The following is a 17,920-nucleotide window of genomic DNA, read 5'->3' as shown; positions in this document are numbered from 1 at the left end:
CGGAAATACGAGTTGTAGAAATAGTTTCTAATCAATTGCAATTGCAAATTTTCTATCATTGCAGCTAAGCAACAGGCAGTTGTTGGAGCAACCGCGACTGCGACTGCAGCAGCGGCGACGGTGACGACGAACGATTGTTTGAGAACGGAAACGGAAGTGACGTGCCGCCCACTCACACACACACACACGCACACACAGTTGGAAAAATGCAAATTCAAATAAAATAAAATGTAAAACAAGTCACTGAAGACAACAGCAATAAAAACAACAACAACAGTAGCAGGTGGAGAAGCAAGCAAGCGAGAGAGAGAGAGAGAGAGAGAGAGCAAGCAGTGAAAGTGAGAGTGAGAGCATGAGAGTCTCGCAAGTGGCGGCAACTTTTCCACTGAATTGATTTAAAAGGCAACGTGGCGTGTCAGCAGAGAGTGTAACGCGGCATTGCGTCTACAGTCGCGACGAGGTCACAGGATACGGTGTAGATAGCAGCAGCAGCAGCAGCATCAATTTGCATAATTTTCAGCTGTCGTGTGACTGTCCTGTCCCTTGTCCGTGTCGGTGTCCGTGTCCTCTCCTGTCAGCCATTGACATTAACAACAAATTGCAGCAGCGAAAAAGCAGTGACCATAAAAAGGCGCCGGCAACAACAACAACAACAACAATAATAACAGCAAAAATAAATATCAAATAAAATAACTGAGGCAGAGCAATGCGCAGCTCGCAATAGCAAAACTAATTTAGCGGCAGCAGCAGCGGCAGCTTCTATCGAACGCCAGCGAACGAAACGCTACAATAACAACACCCACCAGCAAGGATCGCTATCGGTTGCCTATAAATGTACCAGGACAGCGGCTGCAACAGCAGTACTCGACGAGGCAGTGCAGCAGCCGCAGCAGCAGCAGCATTGACAGCAGCAGAGGCGGCAGCAGTGGAGGCAGCTGCGGAAAAGTTGTTGGCGGCAGCAACACCGAGCGACGAGGAATTGCTGCAGGCGTTGACAATAATTACAACAACAACGATAACGACGACAGCATCAGCAGCAGCTGCGACGGCGGATATTGGCGTCGCCGAGACAACAACAACAACGACAACAGTTATAACAGCAGCAGCCGCTGGCAGCAGCAACACAGTAACAACACCAACAGCAGCAGCAACAGCCACACAAGTCACACCCAAAGCACTACCCAGTGCTCACGCCAACACCTTTAGCAACAGCAGCACACGCAACAGCAGCAACAGCAGCGACGACGACATCTACACCGACGCCAACTTTGATATTGATTGCATTGCCAGCGGCAGCGCCAACGTCCACCCAACTAGTATCAGTCGCAGCAACAGCTGCGGAAATGCAGCAGCGTTCCACCAGCAACCAAACGAGCAGCAGCAGCAACAGGCTCAGCGGCTTAGCGCTTTAAACGCCGATGTGCGTCTGCTTCGCACCATTGGCTACATTGCATCGAGAGTGCGCTGCCTGGCCAAATACTACGGCGACTTTCATTTACACAATCCGTACAGTGCGCGACGGCAGCGACGGCAGCTGCAAGAGATATTGCTAAAGCATTCGATCTTCGATCCGGGCCGTGAGCGCGAGCGTGCTTTGCTGCTGGCCGCAGCGGCGGTTGCTGTGGGCGCGGCAGCAACACTAACGACGACAACACTAACAACAACAGTCACACGCAGTCAGAGCTGCGGCAGCAATCTTGGCATTGCCAGTTGTGTGGAGCAGCCCATCGATCAGCAGCAGCAGCATCGGCAAGTTTTATTGCTCAACGTTGACTCCGACGACGAGGAGCAGCAGCAGGTGCAGGAGGAGGAATTGGAATTGCTAATTGCCATCACAACAGCAACAGCAGCAACAACAACAGCAACCACTACTAACACAGCAGCAACCATTGTGCGACGCAACAAGTCGTCGAATAGCTCGGCAAGCGTTTCAGCAATTGCATCGGCCGAAGCATCTGGCTCCGGCTCTGGCTCCGGCTTAAGCTCAAGCAGCGATTCATTGGCTATAGCTGCCACGCCCATTGCGCTATTGGAGGAGCTGCTGATACAGTTCTACGAGGATCAGGATCAGGAGCAAAATAGCAGTAAGCTCACAGTCATACGCCAACAGCTGGCAGCACGCAGCGATAATTTGAACAACAACAACAACGGCAGGGGCAGTGGCAGCAACAACAATAACAACAACAACATACAAGAAGAAGAAAACGGCAGCAGCCGCAGCGCAAGTACCCACAGCCTAACTATGTCGGCATCCCATTCGAACAACATGGTGGAGACAACAACTGTTGCCACAACCACAACGACAGCAACAGCAACCATTGCTGTCGATGCGCCCAGCAGCAGCAGCAGCCGCGCCTTTCTGCTGCAGCCAGCTCAAGATCCGGACACTCCGCGACGTCGTCGCGCCAGCGATTGCTCAGCCGTTCAGGCAGCCAATCAGCAGCTGCACATCACGCTCAAGAACAACAACTGCGCCAACAAGTTGCATCGCGGCAGCTGCGGCGGCGCCGGCGAGCATCTGCTTGCCGCCAATTCGATTGCCAATCGCGCCACCATCATTTTAAGCAAGTCATGCAGCAATGTCGACGGCGATGCCACCGCCAGTCTCAATCTAAGCCTCAGCTCCGATGCTGGCGGCGTGGCTGGGCTCAATCTGCAGCTGCGCGCCAGCGCCACTGATCTTGAAAGCAACTCCAACGGCGGCGGCGGCGGCGGAGCAGCAGCAGCAGCACTCAATGGAGCACGCGAGGCAATCACTTCAATTGCTGCTGCGGCCTCCAATGGCAATGGCAACAACGAGTACAGCATCTTACAGCTCAACAACACGATCATTCAGTGTCACTTCAACGACGATGATTTCCGAGCCCTCGTCAAGGATCTCAAGCGCAAGGTTGAGTACACAGAGCGTATGAATTGGCTATGTAAGTAGAGCATACATTTCAATTTAACTATTTAAAATATTCACACTAATTGCTAAAAGTAAATCGACAAGCAACAATATATCGACGTATCGACAACCAAACTATCGTATGTCACTTTTTATCGAAATTTAAATTCTAAAGGGTATTAAAATATACCCAACTATGCGCCTAAGTTTGTTCAGCCCGAAACATTTTTATCATAGCGGAAATGCCTTGAGCCTGTCTATCATTTTGGGAAGTCTTATATATGGTCGCTTACCTGATTCAAATAGTCATAACTAAAGCTGTAAAACCATCGATAGTGGCGCCATCGATAGCTTACGATTTTTTTATATTACCTTCCAATATTCCTAAGGGATTCCATTCAATTTTGATATTCAGCTACTCGATATAGTCTGAAAACAATCGATGGTACTGACCAGGGTGCCACCATCGATATTATCGATAGTACCATCGATATTTTTACAGCTCTAGTCATAACTAACTGCTTGGGTAAGCCGCGACATTTCTCTAACAATATTTTCGAGTTAGTTTCAATAATAGCTTAGCTTGTTAATAAACAAATGATTAATTAATGTTAATTTGATATTAATTTCAAACCACACTTTGGTTAGCTACTTAATTTTTATTGTTAAAGCTTTAGAATAATTTTTCAATGCTAAATTTTTCATTCAGTCTAAAGTTTATTTTAGTAATTTCGATAAATCGATAAATAAGGTAAAAATAATCGTACAAATGCTAGCCGAGTACAGTTTTTTTTTTCTAATTATAGCAAATTTCTTATGAATAAAATGAATAATAAGCTCTTGAATAATAATCTATAGTTTGAACTCACTCAAAATATTTCATTAAAAATCATACATTATGTATATATAAAATATATTAGGGTGGCCTTTATGAAAATGTGTATGATAGCATCATTAAAAATTCCCATATTTTTATTTTTATATAAAACATTTTTGCTGTGCAATTTGCCTATAATGCTCACTTGCTCGTCTAAATACTTATGCCTACGAGTGTGTAAATGCTAAAGGCAACAGCGCAGGCTAAGTGCACGTGGCGTTAATGCCTCAAATGATCCGTAAGCAGAGGCGAAGCCAACGCGCGGCAACAAATGCAAACATTTTATGTAAAATGTGTGAAATCATTTTCACAATTGCTCGGCAGCTTCACTGGCTTGCATATACTATAAACGCTTTTTGTTCGGTTCGCTGCATCAGCTGACCTCGTCCACAGGAGCAAGCCGAACAGGACAGGACAGGACAGGACAGGACAGGACAATTGCTTGGCCCACCACTTGCTTGGGTTGGTTTAAAGATAAGTTTAAATTTCGGAAATAGTTTGTGCACTTTGTGCACAGTTGTAAAATTTATTTAGATTTTATTTGATTTTGTTGAGCTTTGTTTGCTTAGCCAACAAAACTACACAAAATATGCAGCAAATAAATAGAATAGAAAATGTTTGTCAACTGAAACTTTTGAGTTGAAGGCAGACCAGCCGCAACACTTGCTACAAATATTTTGTGTGTGTGTGTGGGGCAAGCAACAAGCAGAGGCAGCTAATCAAAAGCTGGGCGAACCACCCACTCTCACTCTATCTCTCCCTCTCTGGCTCTTTGGAAGACTATCTAGCTAAAGCCATGACTACGCTGCTTAAACGTGACTGCCCCAAAGTCCAGTTAGGGCTGGGCGTTTGCTGCTTTAACGGCTTACGCCTTTTATGTGTTCTCTCTCTCTCTCTCTCTTTCTCTCTCTATGTGTGTGTGTGTGTGCCGAGGACAACAACAACAATGATAACAACTTTGTTGAATGGCATTAAAAAGTTGCCTTTGTATTGGCGCGACGTTTGCCACCTTTTTGTTAGCTTTTTCTTCTTCTTTGCTGCTTGCTCTACTCGTTTTGCCCTTGTCCTTGACTATGCGCCAACGCCCCACGCCTCTGTGTGTGTGTGTCCTGGCATTTTTACACATTGTCGCATTTTTAACATTTCAATTAAATTGGCATTCGATGCGTCGCTTGTGCGGCCATTCGATGCCACATTGATTTGTCTAGAGACAGAGACAGAGAGAGCAAGAATGAAAAAAGTGTTGCCTACTTTTCAACGCCTGTTGATTGCCTTCCGTTCAATTGAGCGCACACGCCGCTAGACGCTGCTCAACAATTTTCTCACTGACATGTGCCACTCAACTGCAATTTTTCTCTCTCTCTCTCTCTGATAATTTTTATTGTCGCTTTTTATCTCTTCAGTTGATTACGCGTCAGTTTCAATCAAATACAAACAAAGTTGCTGGTAATTAGAAAATCTAGTTAGAGATATGCGTTTTGAGTTTGATACGAGCTCAGCTCGTCAATCGGCATTGTTAAAAGTTAAAAGTTAATTGCCAGCTTACTTCCAGTTTTTGATCCTAGATTGTGTGTCTGGCGTGGCGTGGCGTGTGGCGTCTAAGCTCGTAAATCAGAAACCGCGCGCACGCCTGTGGCAAAGGCCACAAAACATAAATTGCCTGCACAACAACAACAGCAGCAGCAGCAACAACTACAAACAAGAACAATGCGACTAACAACAGCAGCCAAGTCTTAGCCACGAAACTCAAAATGGCCATAAACTCAAGAGCCTAAATGGCTTGACAATACTTGCAACAGCAGCCAGCCCGCCACAACAACAATCAAAAGAAAATAAAAAATGAGAAAGTATAACAAAAATTTCAACACGCTGGCAAAAAGTAAAAGCGGACACAACAACAAAAAAACAAAAAAAAAAAGAGGAGAGAAAAATAAGAACCCCACACACATAATACGAATGACAAATAACAAGAGGCAAGAAATATGTTTGGAATCTACTCGAGACAGCCGCAAGCCTGCAACTTCCAGGCATAACCAGCAGTCAAGTCATATTGGCACACCGCAAGGCACTTAAGTCCAACAGACAGCTAAAGCGGTTACTCGCAGCAGAGCGGAGCGAAGGGATCGCTTGCTTGGGTTCTCGCTGCTTGCGCTTTTAGCGGAGCAGCGAGCAGCAAAAAAATCTAATAATAATAAAATACTTTATTGTTCAGTTAACAATTCAATTGTTTCACTTAACAAGACGTTGTACACTCAAGCGAGACAGACAGAGACAGAGAGAGAGAAATATAAAACAGAATTGCACACACACACACACAAAATAACATTAAGTGATAAAGTGTTGGGCAAATCAAAACGAACGACTCTCATCGACTGCAAGATAAACAAAATGGGAGACAACAAAAAGTAAACTTTGTGTGTGTTTGTATTTGTATTGCATTTAGTATACACTTATGCTTAGGTAGGCAAACAAAGTTGAGTTCAAAACTTAACAGCTTGCAGTGCATTTAACAGCAGCTGTTATATGCGAAACATAACAGATCAGTGTGGCGATACAGAAATGTTAGCTTAACAGCCAGTGCTTAACATTATCCAGTGCTGATCTAGCGCTGTTAGCTAAGCATAGCGACTGCCTATGGCTGTTAGTGTTAGCTTAGCAGGCAGTGCTTAACATAGACAATTGCTGACTGCTATGACAGACTGTAGATCTATCGCTGTTGCTTTGCGTAGCGAGCTGCGCATAGCGACTGCCTATCGCTGTTAATGCGCTTAACATAAACAATTACTGTCTGCTATTAACATAAGTGAGCTTTGCAACTCAACGCTTAACTGCAGATCTAGCGATGTGAGTGAGCTTAACACTTGTTGTTAACTTTGTTACTACTAGAGCTTAACAATAACATTCAGCAGAGCTGTGAAGAAAAGTTATAATTTGCTCTTTTGTAATAATCCGGGACTTGCAGCACGCAATTTAATTTTAAATACAACTTTTCACAGCGTAACTGAATTAATCTGCTCTTATCGCAGTTGCGTCCTTCTTGTTACTTGTGTACACTTACACTTGTGTACATACCTGCGGCCGTACGTACGACTATTCAAATAATATAAATACATTTATCGCTGACTTTTTGCGTAAATGCGCTGCGCGTTGCCCGTTGCCCGTTGCTATGGCTATGAGCGTTTTATAAATAGCCGTGAGCTCTGCGTACACGTTGCACTATCAATGCAGCGTTTTTGATATATATGTGTGGGTGTTTTCTGTCAGCGGCAGCTGCAAAAGGCGCATCAACAAGCGTGCGGCGAGTCCAGCTACACATGCAACTATTTATAGCTTTTAAGGCATGGGTCTGCCGCTGCCCTCACATGCAAATGCACTTACGCATATTTCATATCACCTGCGCACAAAAGTGTGCAATATAAAATTAAGTTGAGTATTGCTGCCCACTGCGCTTTTAATATGCCACTGTAAAATAAATATTTACTTTGACAACAAATAACATGAAGAGCACGCAACGCTGCCTCCGCTCCTGGCTGTGGTGTGCAAACAATGGGCTCTCGACTTAAGCTGCAAGACTAAACCATGCAGCAAAAAGCTACAGCTAAAGCCACTTGAGCCCTCGTTGCTCGGACTGAGGCTTGGGCTTGGGGTCGGTCTGGCTGGCTGGCTGGCAATCTAATTGAAATTGTTGCAGTTCGCTCTCACTCTCTTTCACTCGAGCTCTGAAGGCTCCTCGGCCTGGCCATTTGCACATTAATTAGAGTAAAGCGCTTGTCAAATTTTTGCGGCTGACACAGGCCACTTATGCGCAAATTAAAATGCAAAACCAATTTTATGCTCAGACAGCCAACAAGTTACAAACAATATCACACACAAGAGTCACACTACACATGTGTGTGTGTGTGTAGGTGTGTGAATGCAAAAAATATGCTGCAACTTGTTGCCAAAAGCGCTTTGTATGTGTTGCATGTATGCTAAATGACTTTTAATGCCACACACACAGGCAAAACAAAAAGCAAGTTACCAATTCCGAAAGTAACTTTTTCTACTATTACACAAAACATTTTTGCAGTTTAATGAAAATTTTTCTACTGCAATTTGCCTATCAGAGACAGCAGCAGAGCAAAGCTGAGTGAGAAATTCCAGCAAAATGAATTCAATTAACAAAGAGCATTTCCTTTCACTAGAAACTAGATTTCTAACTAGCTCTAGCTCGAAGTCCAATGCTGAGAGTGTGTCAGTCAACAATTGTTAATTTACACTGTACGCTTTTGTTATAACAAAAGTGAATTTATTAATAAATTCGCAGGAAATTCAGATCAATCAGCAATCAGATAACATGGCACATGCTGGATGACACTCGCTTGAATAACAGCTGACCACACTACCGATTTCTATTTAGAGCGCGTCTGTTTGAGCACCAAGATTTCAGCAGCTTTACGAGCTTAAGACACTAAACTTGCTCAGCTAGGTCAGTTTCACTTAAACTTTGCCCGCACAATTAATGAAACTACAGCAGGCACAGCATTCAAGCTCAGCATATGTTTTGTTTCCATAGTATAACTTTAACTTTTAAAAAACAAGCAGCAACAATTATTAGTTTTTCCCAACTTGCTGCCTAAGCTTGAAATTTAACAAAACGTTTGACTGCTGACGAAGTTCTTAATTCGCTTGCCCTAAGTGGAAACAATTTTTGATTGAATTTTATTTTAGTTTCTATTTTTTATCAGCTTGCACTTTTTGTTTTTGTTAATAATATAAAAATAGAAAAGAATAAGTGCTGTCAAACTCAATTTTAGTGACTCAGCCAATTATTCAATTAATTATTTGCATGTCCTGCCAATTCTGTTTGTGTGTGAGTGTGTGGCCAAATGAGAATCGTGAAAAGCAAATTCTGCATTGACAGCCACTGCCAGTTGAGTTGAGTCTGTTGCATTGTTAATGTTGTTATTGTTGATGGTATTGCTGCTGCTGCTGCTGCCATTGTTGGCAGTGATATGCGGTTTTTGGTTGGGGGGTAGGGGCAGTCGAAATGCAAGTTATGCGGCATTTGGTTGCAAACTGTTTGGCTGTTGACGCGCTTTATTGACTTGACAATGTCCGTGCAACAAAACGCACCAACTTTGGGGCAGCTGGCAAATGTTTTTTTTTTATTTTGGCTTAAAGCCGCATGACCGACCACCGACCGACTAGATAAAATCAGCTATAAATAGCTTATAGTGGCCGGCATAGTTTGAAGCTTCTCTGAAGGCTGAAGGCAGCGAAAGGATGTCAAGGAGTTTCGCTGCTCAGAATTTGCTGAAACACAAATGTTTTTAAATGCCGCATAAACCACAAGCGGCTGCAACAATTTTTAATGAGCCATAAAATGTTGCAACAACAATCAAACAAGGCACAGAGGCAAAGCATAAAAGCAACTGTAAATTATGAGAGAGAGAGAGCACACAGCACTGTGTGTATGTGTGTGTGCGTGTTGCCAAACAACATTTGACACATTTACGTTTTACACTCGCACTTTTGCCATTTGCAACAGCTACAAAAAATAAAAAATGAAAGCGTTGCCAGGCCCAACAGCTACAAAGTTAACAAGCAACTGTCTCTCTCTCTCTCTCACTCTTTCTCTGTCTCTGTGTATGTGTAACCTTTGCTGTTGATAAACAGTCATTTAATATGAATTATTTGAGCAAAACTTCGACTGCCTGCAATAAAAGTTAAAGCTATTTGCAAATGTATCTCACAGGCCGCCCACAATGGGCTATGAAAAATGCAAAAAAGTCAACACAGAATTTGCAAATTCTTTTCATTTCTAATCAAAAATTGTCTGAAATGTTAAGTGCATACGCCTCGTTCTAAGTCTGTCTTACTTGTTTATTTACTCTAAATGAGAGTTTAGAGTTTAGTTGCTTTATTTTCATAATTTTATAGTTGTAAAGTTAATCGAAAGAGTTGAGTTTATTAGTAAACAAAAGTTTTAAAATATAAAGTTTAAATTTAAGTATAAGTTTGATATAAATAGCAGCAGCTCACACTTATACGTTCTGCTATTTTCGAAGTCAAGCTAACATATGTTATTTTAACGGACTATGTTAACGCTCTTTACATTTTATGTTAAAAGCTTGAATCGATAGACTGAACGAACATAAATATGAATATATCGAGATAGCGTGCTCAAATTTTTGCTAACTGAGTTTTAATATATCAAAGTGCGATTAATCAAGCAACTTAAAAACTCTATGCAAAACTCTAGCAAGTGAAGTTTTATATCTTTTGAGATCTACAGAGTTAGCATATTGAGAGTTACTTTAAGTAAATAAATTTAACAATAATGCTAAATACTTGTTCGAAAAATTTGAAATGAATTTAGTTTTGTTTTTAGGCCGAGTTGACAAATTTGTATTTTTATGTAAATATTTGATTTGCATTTAGAGCGCGTCACTGTGCGGCGGCCTTGGCTTTAAATTATGCACCGTTAGCAGGCCTTAGAGCCTACTGAAGCGCAGCACATTATATTTTAGCAAAAGTTGAAATTTTTTTGGCCGCTTCACTAAATCAATAGACAAGCTGCCGCAACTGCCGCTGTCGCCCGATCAAAAAGTTTTACAGCCATTGAGTGCCCGTAATGAAAGCAAAGACAACAAAAAAGAAAGAAAGAGCATTCCACACACACACACACACACACGCACGCACACATATATGTGCTGATAAGTAACTGTGGCAAACTGAGTGTGTCTGTGTGTGTGTGTTGCTTGCCTTGCAAATTGAAATGTGCGCTATTCACAGTGCAGTGTGGCATATGCTGCAAAAAAGAAAAAACAGCAGCGCAGCAGAGAGAGAGAGAGAGAGAGAGAGAGAGAAAAGCAAATATAGAAAGAAAAATAATTATAATAATTCTTGTGTGTGCAGCAGACATTCCACTCAATTAAGGCGCCTGTCTGTAGTGCTATTCATAAATAAATACCTACATGCAAAGCATATATATGTGTGTATGTGTGTGTGTAACAGTGAAAGTCTACACCTGCCAGGCTGTGTGGCTGCTGCCACAATTTGAATGCAGAGTGGGAGCAACAACGTCAAGAGCGAGAGCAAGAAGAGCCACAACATTGAAACGTCAAGTGTGAGTGAGTGCGCTGTTGTGATTTTTATTTGAAACAGCCGCTCTATGAGCATATTTTTATAACTTTGAAACACAATATGCCCCCGCCTACAAAACTCAGAGCTCAGAGCTGCCTGCCTGCCGCTCAGCCCATTAGCCGCCCCCACTGCGTATACTTAATATTGCTTCAATACCACTACTATAAGCCTACGCTATATGCTGTGTGCTGTGTGCTGTGTTTTGTTCTCTGTGTTCTGTGTACTGCAATTAGTGATTCGCCATAATCAAGTTTGAACAGCAAGCAAAAGCATATTTGGTTACCCGGCAGTTAGTTACTGGGCAAAATGAAATAATTGGCACTAACTAATGGAAATTCATAAAGTTAGCCACACTCGCTCGCTCGCTCGCTTGCTCGCTTGCTTCGTTCTCGTGCTAGATTCAGCTTGTGGGCTTTAAGCTAGTTACGAATTCTCTGTAAATATTTTTATGTGCTTTTGCTATTTTTACTTCACTCTGTGTGTTGTTGTCTGTCATGGCCAAAGTGCGTCGCTGGGGCACGTGTCACACACGCACTCACACATGGAAATATATATTTATATCCCATATGTTGCTACGCCAGACAGCAATTTGTTAATATTATTATTATTGCTATTGCTATTGTAATTTATACGTGTTGTTTACTTTACGCCAATGTAATGCGCTAACATTAAAGCCAACGCTTTGAGTGACAATTGTCGCGTGTGTATGTGTGTATGTGTGTGTGTCATTTAACTACTATTTTGACAGCAGTTAATTACGCAAAGCTAATGCACAACTTTAGTCGTGTGTCTATTGCAATATCAATATCAACTGCTGAATCTGAATCAGAATCTATGCCAAGCTATTATAAGAGCTTAAGTCAATCAGACAAGCATTAGATGCACGTATTAAACATTGATACTGTTATTCATTTATTTAATGTCGATTCGATGTAGAGTCGTAGGTTAGGCAAATTTATTAAGCGTAGCTATTTCCTTTTTATTTATTTAATTAAATGCCGACCACAATTATTTGCTTAAGCCCTCAAATATTTTATTATTTGACTTTTAACATTTCATTAAGCACTTAAAATATTCAGTTTAATTCAAGCTGTGCGCTTTACATTTTAATAATGCTGCTTAACATTAAGAACTGATGTTAAGACAAATGGCGTCTTCAGCTGCGGCTAAAAAAACTGTTAACTTAACATTAACCGAACTTAACTGAAGCACTGCAGTTTGGAATTTGTATTATTTTATTATGTATAAACAAGTATCAAAATTTGCAATGCACAGTGGTTAAAGCTAACATTAAATGTTTGAAAAAAAGCAAATATACAAATGCTGCAAATGCTTTCGATAACTTTTATAAAAGTAGCAAATTTATTTGCATGCTCGCTAATACTTTTGCTTTGAAAACATTTGTTTGTTTTATTTGGCTGCGAAACAATATGGTTTCGAACCACTGTCTGGCCACCCAGCGTATCATTAAAATTTATTTCGTTTTATTCAAACGCACGCAATTTTCGCATTTATGTAATTTTATACTTAACTGATTGCAAAAATAAAAAATGTGCAGCATTGCATTTCAAACGGTTATCCGCTCTAACCGATTTATTTGCCAGAAATATTTTACACTTTTGCAACATATAGTGCTGCCCAACGAGATTTTTATTCTCGTTGGGAATTGCGGGTTGGTTAGTTAGTTGGAACTCTGTACACAGAGCTCGATTCGTAGCTCTGTGTAAATTTTCGTCGCTATCTACACCAAATGGCAAGTTATGAATTGAAGCTTAACATTATTACTTACTTAGCTTAATAAAAAAAATGTAGCATGACGCAGATGCAAATTATTGATTGAAAAATATGAGTAAATCGAATAGCTATTTTTAGATTTTTAAGCTATAAAAATATATATTTGTGATTCAGCAAATTTGGCAGCACTGACGACTGTAATGAATCAGCATTCAACGTTGGACGGCATATCCTGAAAAATATTTGTTAAAATTCCAGTGAACTGCCAAAATGAAAAAAGAGAAGACTCGTGTGGACTGGCAGGGGGCCGGATTCGTTCCGATGAACGCTTTAAAATGCAGCAATAGCTTTTGTTGTGCCCATCTGCTGCTGCTGCTGCTGCTGCTGGTTGGTTGCAAATAATTAAAAATGAAAAATTCATGCCAACATTTTTATTCGTTGCCACACACATACAACATATAAACATATATATTAGTATGTGTATTATGTTCCAAACTAAAGCCAGCGCCAACTGTCTCTGGGCCCATCCCGCATCATTGCAGATTGTTGTTGTTAGCGGCTTATTCTACTCATTTTAAAATTTCGAATTTGTCGGTCCCAGCGACAAGTTGACACCCAGTCTGTCCAACTGTCCAACTGTCCAACTGTCCAACTGTCCAACTGTCCAACTGTCCGACTGTCTGTCTGGCTGTGTGCTTGGCAGCCAATGAAATCACTTGAGTATATTAATTAAAAGCGCTCGCCAAATACGCCCCATGCACATAAAGAACGTGAGGTTATGTCCCAAATGCGCACAGCTGTCCAAATGCCCCAAAAGCAAACGCAGCTCAGCTCAGCTCAGCTCAGCTCAGCCAACCAACCAACCAACCAATATATAAAAAGGTTGCTGCAAATTGCTTTTGCTCTCACTCTCTCCCTCTCTCTCTCTCTCTGTCTTTTGCTGCTAAACCGCTCAGCGCTCAGCGCTTCTGGCCATCAGCATGTTTACCAGCAAATTATCAAGGTATAAAGTTCAATAGCCAATTCCCCAAGCGTGTGCTTTCAAGATCTCGACACCCAGCATCAGGCAGAGGCGATGCGCTGTCTGCTGAGCTCTGCTCACCTCTTTCATTAATTGCCTTGCACACAAGCGAACAAGCACACGCCAATATTTAAAACCAGCCAGTTAACAATAAAATCTCTACAATTTTTTATCGATTAACAATAAAATCTCTACAATTTTTTATCGCTTTAGGCATCAAACTTTTACTTTTACTAATAAATTTTTGTAAATTATGTGACATTTTTTTGTAACCAACTTATGCATACACTTTGCATTATTTTAATACAATTCTATTGTTTTAAATGAATTGAATGCAGTTTAGCTGTACTAGATCGCTCAGTGTTGGCTAATGCTGGTTCAAGTTAATCAACACTTTGATTAGAGAGCTGAGATCAACCAAAGCTATATATGCCATATAGTATATATCAAAGAGATTCTCAAAAGAGAATTTGAAGTAATCTTGAAATTTGTTGTCTAGCTTTTTAAACTTGAAAGTTCAATTGACGTCAATTGCTTTATTTGAATTTATTAAATTATGAATTCTTTTTAACTTCAATATCTTATTATTCTTATTTTGAGCTAAACTCAATTGGGATTTTCGGATTGCAGTGCCTTGCTTAGAATACAACTTACATGCCTCCGATTAGTTTCCATCTTTATCTTATCAAAATCCAATCATAAATGCAATTGAGACTTAAGGTCTGCAAAGTGTGCTTTCTAGTTGGACATACTCGCTCGCTGTCGCTTCTGTCAAAAAGGGTTTATCATCCATGACAAAATTGTTTGTCAAAAGCATTAAGAAACTTTTGTTGCTCTCGTGCAGTTGTGTATTTCATTTTGAATTCATATTTCGCTGCTTCGGAATTCAAAACTCGCTGGCATGAGTTTCACTTTCAATGACAATGACATCGACATGGACATCGACATCGCCACGTGCAAAGTGTTGCTTACTTTTGAGCGTGTTTAATTTAATATAAACTTGTGCAGCAGCACAGTTTTTAGCTCAACTAGTAAGCAGGCGTGACAAGGCAGCAGCGGCAGCAAAAAGAAGAGAGCAAAAAAAATGTTACGTATACGTAATGTGTGTGTGTGTGTGTGTTGGAGCTTGTGCACTTTATTTAGCTGCCTGTCAGTCAGTCAGTGTCAGTGTTGTGGGCGTTTTGCTTGCTGCCATTTTGGAGCATTTTAATTTAGTGTGCTTGCCACGCCCCTTGCGCCTTATATAGGTGTGCACCTTTTTTGGGGGTGAACACTTTAACCACTTGACACACTCCAAAGCCCAAAGCCCAAAGCCAATGCCAATACGTTGCCAATTCAGTCAGTCGCTCCCCCAGCTCCAGCTTCAGCTCCAGCTCACTTAGCATAGAGTTCTCCCTTCAAAAGAAATGTTTGCATAGGCAAATAATTTAAACCCATTAAATTGACAATGCTGCCAACCAGGCTGAGGAATATGCCAGCAGCAGACACACACACACACACATGCATATAAAGGGGCTTTAGCTAGGCCTCTGTTGAAAGTGTTGACTGGCATAAATTTTATTGCTTGTAGCTTAACTTTATTTGAAAAACTGCTTTAAAAAAATTGTATAAAATATAAGCAACTTGTTTTCTCTCTCTCTCTCACTCTCGCTTTCGCTGCTTCTTCTTGCAGCACATAAATCTACTTAAAAATTTGCGCACAGTTCTTTAATTTATTTTGCTCTGCCTGACGCACTGGCGAGCGACTCTAATTGCATTTGGTTGGGCTCGCTGGCTGGCTGGCTGTTTATGGCGGTTTATGCAGCTATCCTTGTAGCAGGATATATCCTGTTAGGCTGTCATGTTAATGCGTGGCAGGACAGCCTTTGGCAACGGCAACGGCAACGGCATCGGCATCGGCGTCCGCTCCGACGGCTTTGGCTTGTTTTCATTAACTGTTTTGGCTTTCAGTTAACTGCTGACACGCAGGATTTACCAATCAGTTGGGTATGCGTAGCCGCCGCCGCCGCAGCCGCTTTTGTCCTGTCAGGACACACACACACACACATAAGCACACAAATTACCGCAAATTTTTTTTGCAAATTTGTTGCAAGAAATTCCTATGCCCAAGCCCAAGATATAAATATATATACATATATGCATGTGTGTGTGTCTGCCACAATTTGTGGCATATGCCTGTTGTTGTATTGATCGCTGCCGGAAGGACATTGCAAAACATTGCGATAAAAATCCATTTAGATGCGCAAATAAGCAAAAATCAACAAGGAAATTGACTTTGATGAGACAGAGCAAAGAGTGAGAGAGAGAGAGAGAGAGAGAGAGAGAGAGAGCGAGAGAGAGAGCGCGCGCTTGCTTTAACCTCTTCCATTAACACTCGCCTACAAAATTTATGCGCAAGTGTTAATTTTTTTTCTTTTGCTTTTTACATTTTCCGCATGTTGCGCAATTTTCATACACACTCATCTCTTGAGATGCCGCAACAATTGTTTCCCACTCTTGCTCTCTCTCTCTCTCTCTCTCGCTGCTCTTTCTCTTTCGCTCGTGCAACACATTTTTGACAGCTGTCAAAATTTTTGACATCCAGCCCTCAGCACAGAGTCCCTGCGCATAATTCATTTATTGACAGTTGAATCAATTAAAGTGCGTACCTTTAACCAAGCCCATGCCACGCCCACACCCACGCCCACACCCACGCTCACGCTCACGCTCACGCCCACTGGGCCGCTCGTTTTTCAGGGCCACGCACATGCATAAAAAATGTTTATCTGCATTACCTTCGCCTTTTTTTCTTCATTTCTTAATCGCATTTCACGTTCACAATTTGTCTTTAATATGCTGAACTTGTTTACTGCAAAATAAAAAGCAAAATGTGTGCCATATTTTCTTTTTTTGTATTTATATCTGGCGCGTTAATATGAATAATTTGCATTTTAATGGGATTTCTAGTGACTTTGGGCAGCTCAAGCGCAAAATTTTCAAATTAAGTTGCACTCGAAAATCAAATAAATAAAATTAAAGTTCTCGTTAGGTCTTGACGCAAATTGAGTTGCAGCAACAAACCCAATTACCCATGTGTGTGTGTGTGTGTGTGTGTGTGTGTGTGTGTGCACTGCAAACTTCATTTGTCTGCAGCTGTTTAATTTAATTTGGAATATGTCAACCAATCCAACTCTGCTGTTAATTCACACATTTTGGGCTTTGTATTGAATTGAGTGGAAAATCAAATGAAACGCTGACATTGACATTTTGTTTATAAGTTAAACTCCACGTTTTCATTAGATTAATTGCAATTGCAACAAGACAAGCGCGATCTTTGATTTGTAAATCCATTTGGTGCAACTAATTTGAAATTTATCAAAAAAAAAAAAAATAGATAAGTGCAAAAGATTGCAATTCAATTTTTATTTCAAATATAGTAAATAAAAAATGTTTGCTTACATTAATATTGCATTTAATTTAAAAATTAATTCTTCTTCAAAATATAGCATTTAATTTTAATTTTAAGCAAAAGCTTTGGTTTTTTTTCTTCATAAACTTAATTAATTTTTAATTGTTTCATTTTTGCTGCTACTTATTTGTTTTCAAAAATACGTTTGTCTGCTAAGTAATTACTCATTATTGCTATACTTAATTTTTTCATAAATTAAAGCTTATTACTTGAGTTTGATTTGAGCTGTAAACTTTTTTTAACTTATTAGTTTAATTGCTATTTAATTACAAATGATCTGCTACTTTTTGTTAGTTGCTACTATTTATTGTGATGAGCAGTGGGCAACACTGTCGTGGCACACATTGCGTATGCTTATGCATGTGTGTATGTGTGTATGTGTGTGTGTGTGAGTGTTAAAGTGGCAAACTAAACCGAAGTTGGCTGACTGCAAAAACTCTCTAAACTCATTTAATCAACACAAAGCGTTTAATCTGGCAAAATGAATAAAGCACACACACACAGAAACAAACACAGATACACACATATGTGTGTATGTATGCTACGTGGTGCTACCGTGCAAATTTAATCAGTTATAATACACTTTATCATGAACCTGACCGTCGGCGTCTCCAGGCCGAGAGCAGCTTTTAGTTCAGGCTGCGTGTGTGCGTGTGTGCGTGTGTGTGTGTGTGAATAATGACTGGCATTTGCAATGTATTAGGCTAAATAAAAAATAAGCACACACACACACATACATACACTCATACGCGTATCTTGAAAGTCATTGGCTAAAAAATATTCCAGAGAGCAAAATCAAATCAAAGATAAAGATTGAAAAAAAAA

At 40.7% G+C, this 17,920-nt stretch overlaps 1 protein-coding gene across 1 annotated transcript in view; it reads left to right on the top strand.

Moving 5' to 3' along the window:
- Positions 1 to 283: 283 nt before the first annotated feature.
- The window catches only part of LOC108605132 (Pde9), a 45,326-nt gene continuing 27,689 nt past the window's right edge, over positions 284 to 17,920 (top strand). The window contains exon 1 of the mRNA XM_017994698.2: positions 284 to 2,921. Coding sequence (XP_017850187.1) covers positions 833 to 2,921 — 2,089 coding nt within the window. The 5' untranslated portion in view covers positions 284 to 832. The remainder of the gene's footprint in view (positions 2,922 to 17,920) is intronic.

The sequence above is a fragment of the Drosophila busckii genome, chromosome X (assembly GCF_011750605.1).
Source record: "Drosophila busckii strain San Diego stock center, stock number 13000-0081.31 chromosome X, ASM1175060v1, whole genome shotgun sequence".
Lineage (NCBI taxonomy): Eukaryota > Metazoa > Arthropoda > Insecta > Diptera > Drosophilidae > Drosophila > Drosophila busckii.
Note: the sequence above shows the minus strand (reverse complement) of the source record. Positions and strands in the feature narration are given on the sequence as shown.